This window comes from Vanacampus margaritifer, chromosome 2, assembly GCF_051991255.1.
Source record: "Vanacampus margaritifer isolate UIUO_Vmar chromosome 2, RoL_Vmar_1.0, whole genome shotgun sequence".
Lineage (NCBI taxonomy): Eukaryota > Metazoa > Chordata > Actinopteri > Syngnathiformes > Syngnathidae > Vanacampus > Vanacampus margaritifer.
The window spans coordinates 41,504,530-41,513,672 of record NC_135433.1 but is presented as its reverse complement, the minus strand read 5'-3'; the positions used below and the strand labels follow the sequence as shown (position 1 = coordinate 41,513,672).

Sequence of the window (9,143 nt, the reverse complement as noted above, 5' to 3'; positions counted from 1 at the left end):
CCCCAAATCCGAAACAAAATAGATCCCCCACAAATACATATAACAATGTGAAAACAATCCTCTTACAATAGCATCCATTTTTGTTTGTACTTTTCATTGTATTGCTTGAAAACACGACTACTGTGTATCCAATATGTAGGAATGCTGCTTATCGTTCTGCTAATTTGTAACAGGATTGCCCATCACAGTAAAATAAACACATTGTTTTAGTGGACAATTGCACCATGCAAGAAAGTCTTATTATAGCAATAAGCATATGCTGTACTATATATTGATGTGTGTGTGTAGTTCCCCAATTTTTTCTCCAATATTCTTTAATGTTCTGTTGTTTTTTCTTTTTTTATGCCCAGGATTTTTTTTATAGAGATAGATAGATAGATAGATAGATAGATAGATAGATAGATAGATAGATAGATAGATAGATGGATAGCAAGAAATGACCGCACAGACAGACAGACAGTCAGACAGATACAACAGATAAATAGACAGACAGACCGATATAAATAGCTGTTGTACCATAACTGGTGCTGATGCTGATGCTGACGTCATCACACGCAGCCTCGTCGTCTCCTGTTTTGCCCTGCTTTTAGTGTGACAGGCGACTCGATGGAGCATCCTGTTTATCCGCTTCCCATCTCCTGCTCCCCCCTCCCTTTCCTCCCTCCTCTCTCGCCGTCACCCATTCTCGTCTAAATTGACACTCAGCGCAGCCAGGCTCCCACCCTCCATCCATCCATCCATCCGACCAACATTCCCTCCTTTCCCCGGGCCGAGTGCAGTAGGGAAGGGAGGCTGTGAGCGGACCGAACGCGCGGAGGAAGGTTGGAGAGACGAAAATCAAAACCGGCGGATCCTGGTGCTGATTCTCGCGCGACGCCATCGAGGTAGGAACTCATTGATGGTGTTTTCACGACATATTACCGGCGTCTATTTAATAAAGCGTTTCAATTTGGTGGTGGAATGGTGGCTGGGTTGTTCATGGAGGCCTGGTGTGGATGTGATGACGTCAATGATTTGCTGCGTCAGAGCATCCAAAAGGGGAAAAAAGAGACATGAATCCATCTGTGGACAAATATGTGCCGCCTGCATATCGTCTGTTGACATTTTTTGTTTCATTTTACATGTCATTCAAACGTGGTCATGCTGACGCAGCGTCCATATTGGATGATTTGGTTTGTGTTTACGCGGCCTGTTTTTGAGGTGCGGCAAGATGGAGGAGGCAGTGCATCCAGCCCACAGCCCAGACTGAAAAATGGAACCAAAATGTCGCCTCGCTCTCATCTACTCTTCACAGATAACCTGCTATAGAGAAAATGATGATACACTGTATTTTTTTAAGATATGAAATTAAGGATTTACACACAATGACGTCGAATTGCTTATTGGGTCTTGTTGTGGTCTATGTTTTTTTTTTGTGTGGTCAATTTAGGCAAACCTGATCAAGATTTTGAATATTAATGTTTATCATCAGTTTGAAAGTGTGAATTTGAGAAAATTATCATATTTCCCAGAACTGGATAAAGGCCTTGATATCTTTAATGAGGATGAATAAATAATAAGTGATCAACTGTGAACAACTGACCACAGTGCTACTTCTGTCAAGAGCGTCTGGCACTTGCTATCGTCAGCTTTGCACATTCTGTGTCACCGTTAAAAAAGTTGAAATATTTCATAGTTTTATTATAAACTGTCTTGCCTTCTCCTCCGCTACACTGGGATAACTCTGCTTCATTTTGCATTTTTCACACCAACAAGTTTTGCTACCCTCTTTCTGAATCAAGTCTGCACATTCACAGTGAATAGTGGAATAGTCATGAGAAGAATCTGAAATAATTCATATTTTAAAAAAACAAAAATTGGAGCAATGACTGTATCACACACAAACTGTTGAATGCCAATACAGACATAATAAGATTGATGAAAGTTTTAATCGGTTATCAAGTTGCTCTCTTTTTCTTCCTGTGCAGGTGTCCAGCGTGTGTGCGCATCTAGTCACACAGCTTTCCCGCACTCCCGCCCGCTCCCACAGCCGCCGGTAACATGGCCGCGGCGTCAGTAAAAGTGGCGGTGAGGGTCCGGCCCTTCAACTCCAGGGAGATGGCAAAGGACAGCAAATGCATCATTCAGATGACAGGAAACACCACAAGTGAGTCAGGCTCATTCACTCATGATTTATTGTTAACTGCCTGGCAATCAGGGGCGGAGCTACGTGGTGGCCATGCCTATTTCTCATCTATTCTTATCTATCTTAATACCTAACACTGGTTTCACTGATCAACATGAAATTGGGACACGGCTATCACAACAGAATGTTCAACAAATCTCAAAGACCAATGTGAAACGGGAAGTCTGCCATTTTGCGATTGGAGCAGCCATTTCACACTCAGTCGCACCCCCCCCAGAAGAGAGCTGCTGGGGACGCACGCGTGCACCATGCTGGCATCTTCTGGAGAAACAGACAAAAGCTTCAGTCAGGCCTTTCTGTCAGACAGAGTGAGCGTCGAAGCTCTTTTCTGTCATCACCCCAGCGTCAGGGACCCACAAGGCCGCCTTGTTCTCATTTGGAACCAGGCTCAGCTGATACTAGAGAGGTTGTGTGTGTGTGTGTGTGTGTGGGGGGGGGGGGCAGCGTTTAAGTCCTGTGTTACTGAATGACCTGGTTTCAGCCAGACATGTAAACATTTATCACTTCGGCTCATTACCCTGCGTCCTTAAGGGGTTATGGTTTCTTGTATTTCTCAATTTTCTTCCAAGCTTTTCCAGAAACATCATTTTTGAAATATGAACAACAGGAGGGAGAGTTTGTGGTTGGCACTTTATAGGGCAGGACCTCATGTAAAGTAGCAAACATTTTATTGGAGTACAGCACTATACAGGTGAATCTCAGTAAATTACAGTGTCATGAAAAAGGTACAGTACTTTGGGAGTTCAATTCCAAAAGTGAAACTCATATTTGATATAGATTCCTTACGCAAAGAATTAAATATTTTATGATTTTATTTTGTATAATTTTGATGATTCTGGTTTACAGCTACAAAAACACACAATCCGCCATCTCAAGAAATTAAGATATGACTTAAAAATATGTTTTAAATACAAAATTAGGGAGGAATTGGTTGTCAGTATGTTCCCATGTTTTAAGGAGAAGTCAACCCAACAATGTGTTCTATGCATCCCCACTGGTCTAAACAATATGTTCTGATTCATATTGTGTTTGTGGAATTGAAATTAAGCAGCAAAATCCAGGTGTTTTTGTCCATCTCGGGGGGGCACTTTGCCACTTGTGGCAAAAAAATGCTGTCAACACAAAATGCCATCATAGTTGATCAGGTAACAACCAATCATGACTCACCTGTTTTTTGAGTTTGTTCATGTGCCGTTTGTAAATTGAGCCGTGATTGGTTGTTACTTGAGCCCTGAGCAACTGTGACGTCATTTTCAGTTGGCAGCAAGTGGCAAAATGGCCGCCGCCCGAGATACTAACCAGAATGCTGTGTTTAAAATTTTGTGTTGATTTCCGCTTTAATGAGTTGTAATATGTATTTAATTTTTTTTTAAATATATAGGTTAGCTTTTTTATAGTGATGGGCAAGTACCAATACCAGTTATCGATATTGGGCCGATACTAGGCCTTATTTCAAGGTATCGGTACTTGCGACGGCATCCAATACCAATATAAGCCGCCCTCTTGTGGCCGTTTTTTGATCAGGAACTAGAAATTAGAGATTAGAAGAATATATAATTTACATTAATTTCATGCAGTTTTAAGGAAAATTTGTGGCATATATAGATCTTTCTTTAAAATTGTAATAGTTTTTTTATTTTTGGGAGGGGGGGTGGATTTTATGTATGCAAAGTACTGGTAGTATCTGTTGACATCGAACATCATAACCATTTTCTAATTTGTTGAGATTGTATACACAGCAGCGTGCAGTTAAATTTAAATATGATTAATAACTTAAATAACAATAAACTATATAACATTAAAATGTAATTTAAAATAATGTTGTCAAAATATCTACTATCTCCCAGGAAAAAGCTAGGATAATTTTTAGATAAAAAAAAGAAAGAAGGAACAACTATATGAATATAAAATAGAAGTACAGTACTGGTAAATACACAAAATTTTTTACAAAAAAATTCTTAGACGTTTAACAAGGTCCAATTTTAGAATTAGGGCCCAATAATAAGTAATACATTTGTTTTGGTTGAATCAAATGACTAAAGCGAAAATAAAAATCAAAGTAATTTGATTGTGTGAGCATTGCTGGACTTTTTCATGCTTATAACATCATATTATAATGTTTTTACTTGATTGCAGCAATCCTGAACCCCAAACAGCCAAAAGAAAACAAGAGCTTCAACTTTGACTATTCCTACTGGTCTCACACCACGGTCAGTGTGAAATAACATGCACCAAGTTAGTAAGCAACATATTGGCAATTTCAAACCTTGCCTCTGTGCGTACAGCCCGAGGACATCAACTACGCGTCCCAGGTGCAAGTGTACAAGGACATTGGCGAGGAGATGCTGCTCCACGCCTTTGAGGGCTACAACGTGTGCATATTCGCATACGGACAGACGGGAGCGGGCAAGAGCTACACCATGATGGGACGGCAGGAAACTGACCAACAGGGCATCATACCTCTGGTATTAATTTTCTCCTTTGGACAGAAGGTGGAAGAAGTATGACATTATTATTATATACAGGTAAATGACACTTTTTTTTCTAGCTCTGTGAGGACCTTTTTACCAAAATCAGCGGCAGCAATAATGACAACAACTATTCTGTGGAGGTAAGTTTATACAGTATGCAACCTAGCTTTGTGGCATGCTAAAATATATGACGTGGTTCCTCCGCCCAGGTGAGTTACATGGAAATCTACTGTGAGCGGGTGCGCGACTTGCTGAACCCCAAAAACAAAGGGAACCTGCGGGTTAGAGAGCACCCGCTGATGGGGCCCTACGTGGAAGATTTGTCCAAGCTGGCCGTCACCTCTTACAACGACATCCAAGACCTGATGGACTCTGGAAACAAGGCCAGGTAACCTTAAAGGAGTTCTTCCCAAATAGTGGGGCGGGTCGTGGTGCCAGGGGACATCGGGTCACCCTGAGGATGTTTTTATTTTATTTTATTTATTTATTTTTTGGGGCGCTATACTGCATTAAAGTGTAATTGCAGATCCACTGCAGTAGGTGGCAGTGGCACTCATTTAAAATTTGGGGTGAATTTCAGGCAAACTGATGCACTTCAAATCTTTTATTGTCGAGAAAATGTTTTGGGGTTGGCTTTCCCTTTAGAACAATATTAAAATAAAGTTTTTCTTTTCTTTTTTTCTCACAGGCTTTTCCTTAGATCTCAAAGCCTTTACATAGTCAAGGCATGCACATAATGTCCATTGAATTGTAAATTGTTTTTAAGATCTTAAGATGAAATGAGATTGACGAGTAGTAGGTGATGTCTGGTCAGTGCTGGATTTTCACTTTTATTTCTTTTCTTTGATCCTTCCTCGGGTCTCCTGACAACCTCACGACTCTAGCTGGATTCGAAAGTATTCGGTTTAGGTGATCGGTATGGGATTTTTAATAGGTTTTAGGGGAATTAATGAGTACGCACGCACACATGCACATATTCACGCACATACAAAGAAAAGAAAAAGAGAAAAAAGAGAATGAACAATACTGAGCTTTCTAAAAAAAACAAAAAATGAAATGAGATTGTCATTTGTTTTCAGAACTGTCGCTGCTACAAACATGAACGAGACCAGCAGCCGCTCCCACGCCGTCTTTAACATCATCTTCACTCAGAAAAAACACGACTCGGAGACTGACAACACGTCAGAAAAGGTACCGAAGCCAACCTCACTTCTTCTCAGTGTTTGATTTTTAAAATACCTTGCATTTGGGCACAGGTCAGCAAAATCAGCCTGGTGGACTTGGCTGGTAGCGAGCGGGCCGACTCTACCGGCGCTAAAGGAACTCGACTGAAGGTAAAGTGCTGAATTGGTGGTTCTTAAATATGAGCTGTGAATTTCTCCAGGTTGTTTAACTTTGAAATATTTTGGGGGCTTTAGGAAGGAGCCAACATCAACAAATCTCTGACCACCCTGGGCAAGGTTATCTCTGCTTTAGCTGAGCAGGTAGGTTGTCAATCAATATGATGAGATTTGTTGGTTCAAGCTGCCCTGCCGTATCGCAGCACATATCGTTTGTATTGAATTCTATTCCACTGATATGAACACTCTGCATCTTTTTTTTTTTTTTTGCAGTACAGTCTGTTTGTAGAACATAATCCTTGTGAATAACCGTATTACTGTATACAACTTCAAACTTATTAACAACTGTTGGTTGCTATCTCTACCCTACATTTTGACAGGACTCAGCCCCAAACAAGGTTAGTTCTACAAAACATGACCAGATACTTCCATTTTCTATAAAAGTTTATGTTCAGCAACTAAATCCAAAGTACTCGAATGTGTGTGTAGAACAAGAAGAAGAAGAAAGTGGAGAGCTTCATCCCCTATAGAGATTCAGTCCTGACGTGGCTTCTAAGGGAGAATTTGGGTACGTGCGTCTGACTACCAACATTTGAATTAAAAAAATTGTTTATTTTTTGGGGGGCGAGAAATTATACACTTTTTTTGTGTTTTTAGGTGGGAACTCTCGTACCGCCATGGTGGCTGCCCTCAGTCCTGCTGATATCAACTATGATGAAACCCTCAGTACGCTCCGGTGAGAGAATGTCTCCTTAAAACCTTTTAAAGGTCTAAATTATTATGCAGAATGTCGCTATTGGTGGAATCCTTGCACTTCTTTTCCGGAAAAAAAAAATAATTTATTTCACAGCGACCCCCAACCAGACAAAAAGTCTTTCATTCTTCACAAAAGCAAACGACTGATTACATCATCTTCACAAATGCTTTCTCAGAGGTCTGAGCCAGGAGTAATGCAGTAAGTCAAATTAAATAATGAGCTGACTCGGCGTAAATGAATCTGAACTCACTTACCTTCGTGTCTGACCAGTTCCTTGTACCGAAGTATCCATTTTTAACAAAACAGGCTTACTCAAATCTATCAAACTTATTTTCACTTGTCACTAGCCTGGTTTACATGGAGCCATGTATTCCGATTAGAATGAATCCGAACGGCCAAACGGAATGAAAATGCTCCATATAAACACCTCAATCGGAATGAAAAGGCTGAATCCGAATGGAATTTCTTTCGGAATCACTGGGTTGGCATATTCCTTTGACGTAAATGCGTCATGACGTCATCATTTCCACCCACTAAAATGGCAGCGTCTCCCCAGAGCTTGTCTGCGAGGGTAGAACTTGTTTTTAAGTACTTGAAACTTGTTTTTATCAAGATGTTGCTTCAATAAAAGTGTTAACACTATCACAACTACTGTTGTATTTGGCGAATGAACTCCATCTTAATAAATCACGTGATCGATGTCCGTGCGTCCTGCGGCTGCCACGGGGCTAATCTGATAAAACGGGGGAGCATATAAACGACAGATCGGAATGGATCAGGTCACATGTAAACAGGTGACCTGAGATCTTCATTCGGAATCCTTTCAATCGGAACGACTAAAAAGTCGGCTATTGTCTATAAAAACAACAGACTTTCCCCATTCTTTAGGCAACGGAATGCTGCATGGCTTCTACAAAGTTAAGGAAGAGGTCAAAGAAAGCCAAAGATTTGTTCTCACACTATTTGCGGCCGTGGCTCAGGGTGTAGAGACGGTCGTTCAGTAACCAGAAGGTGGGCTGTTTGATTCTCGCTCTCCCCAAGTCATGTGTCGTTGGGCAAGGCACTTCACACACATTGCCTCCAATGCTACTCACACTGGTGTATGGAAGGTGCGAATGTTTGGTGGTGGTCGGAGGGGCCGTAGGCACACACTGGCAGCCCCGCTTCCGTCAGCCTGCCCCAGGGCAGCTGTGGCGACTTAAGTAGCTTACCGCCACCACAGTGTGAACGTGTGAGTGCATAAATAATGTATTCATTCCATTGTAAAGCGTCTTTGAGTGTCTAGAAAAGCACTATATAAATCTGATGCATTATTATTATTATTATTATATATAATTACTAGGGGTAGGAATCTTTGAATGTCTCACGATTCGATTCTGATTTTTGGGTGTGCGATTCGCTTCAGAATCGATTTTCGATTAAGAACGATTTTTGATTCAAAATGATTTGATTGACTGTTTTTTGCTTCAATTTATAAATGTTCAAGGAATTGTAATGATCTACTCCAGTCTGACTCGCTAATGCTAACTAGTGCGCTACTCGCAGCACTTTTATCACTCAAAGAAACGGCTCCACGCTGCAAAAAAACCAACAACTTTTATTGGAACAACTTGATTGTGACGCTTTCCTTCTACTCTCTAATGTGGCTACAAATTATCAGTGTATCAGACCGCGTGGAACCACACTGCCCCTCAGTGGCCAAACTGGGTACAACATGAACAGCGCTCCCAATAAAGGCACACATAGACAAAGGGGAGACAGTATAAAATAATTTAAATAAAATCAATTTTGGGACATTTAAAATCGATTCAGAATTGTACTAAATGAGAATCGCGATTCTTTTGAGAATCAATTTTTTGGCACACAATAATTACCCATGTGCTCCATTTTCAACATTGCCCTCGTTTTCCCACCTTTTCCAGATACGCCGACCGCGCCAAGCAGATCCGCTGCAACGCCGTCATCAACGAGGACCCCAACAACCGTCTGGTGCGCGAGTTGAAAGAGGAGGTGGCCCGCCTCAAAGACCTGCTGTACGCTCAGGGCCTGGGCGACATCATTGAGAGTGAGTGTCGGCACGGAAACGCTGCTATTTTGAACAAACACCAGAGAATATTTCAGAGTCAGACCTAAGTTGCTAAAGACTCAACTTGGTTTTCATGAGACTCGACTAAGAGTTGGACGACATGACTTGACAAGTCTTACTTGTTTACATTTCAAAATGGGCATTTTGAAGATAGTGTGTCTTTTTTTTCTTTTTGAAAGACATTTTCTTGTGTAGCACACTCAATCAAACCTGGCAACCCACCAGGGTGCTATGACGCAGAGGCCTAATGAAGCAAATATTATGGCGGGTGCGCCAAAGATTGTTACATTAGATTGAGAATGTT

General features: G+C 41.1%; 1 protein-coding gene across 5 annotated transcripts in view; it reads left to right on the top strand.

The window, feature by feature from the left end:
• The first annotated feature begins 573 nt into the window (after positions 1-573).
• The window catches only part of kif1ab (kinesin family member 1Ab), a 36,033-nt gene continuing 27,463 nt past the window's right edge, over positions 574-9,143 (top strand). For 3 of the 5 annotated variants that reach the window (XM_077556071.1, XM_077556070.1, XM_077556068.1), the window contains exons 1-13: positions 574-884; positions 1,968-2,146; positions 4,322-4,395; positions 4,471-4,650; positions 4,734-4,796; positions 4,866-5,044; positions 5,736-5,847; positions 5,913-5,990; positions 6,075-6,140; positions 6,377-6,394; positions 6,486-6,564; positions 6,654-6,732; positions 8,676-8,818. In XM_077556071.1, the coding sequence (XP_077412197.1) occupies positions 2,041-2,146; positions 4,322-4,395; positions 4,471-4,650; positions 4,734-4,796; positions 4,866-5,044; positions 5,736-5,847; positions 5,913-5,990; positions 6,075-6,140; positions 6,377-6,394; positions 6,486-6,564; positions 6,654-6,732; positions 8,676-8,818 (1,177 nt within the window). In that variant the 5' untranslated portion in view covers positions 574-884; positions 1,968-2,040. The remainder of the gene's footprint in view (positions 885-1,967; positions 2,147-4,321; positions 4,396-4,470; positions 4,651-4,733; positions 4,797-4,865; positions 5,045-5,735; positions 5,848-5,912; positions 5,991-6,074; positions 6,141-6,376; positions 6,395-6,485; positions 6,565-6,653; positions 6,733-8,675; positions 8,819-9,143) is intronic. The other 2 variants (XM_077556069.1, XM_077556067.1) reach the window with 1 other exon arrangement.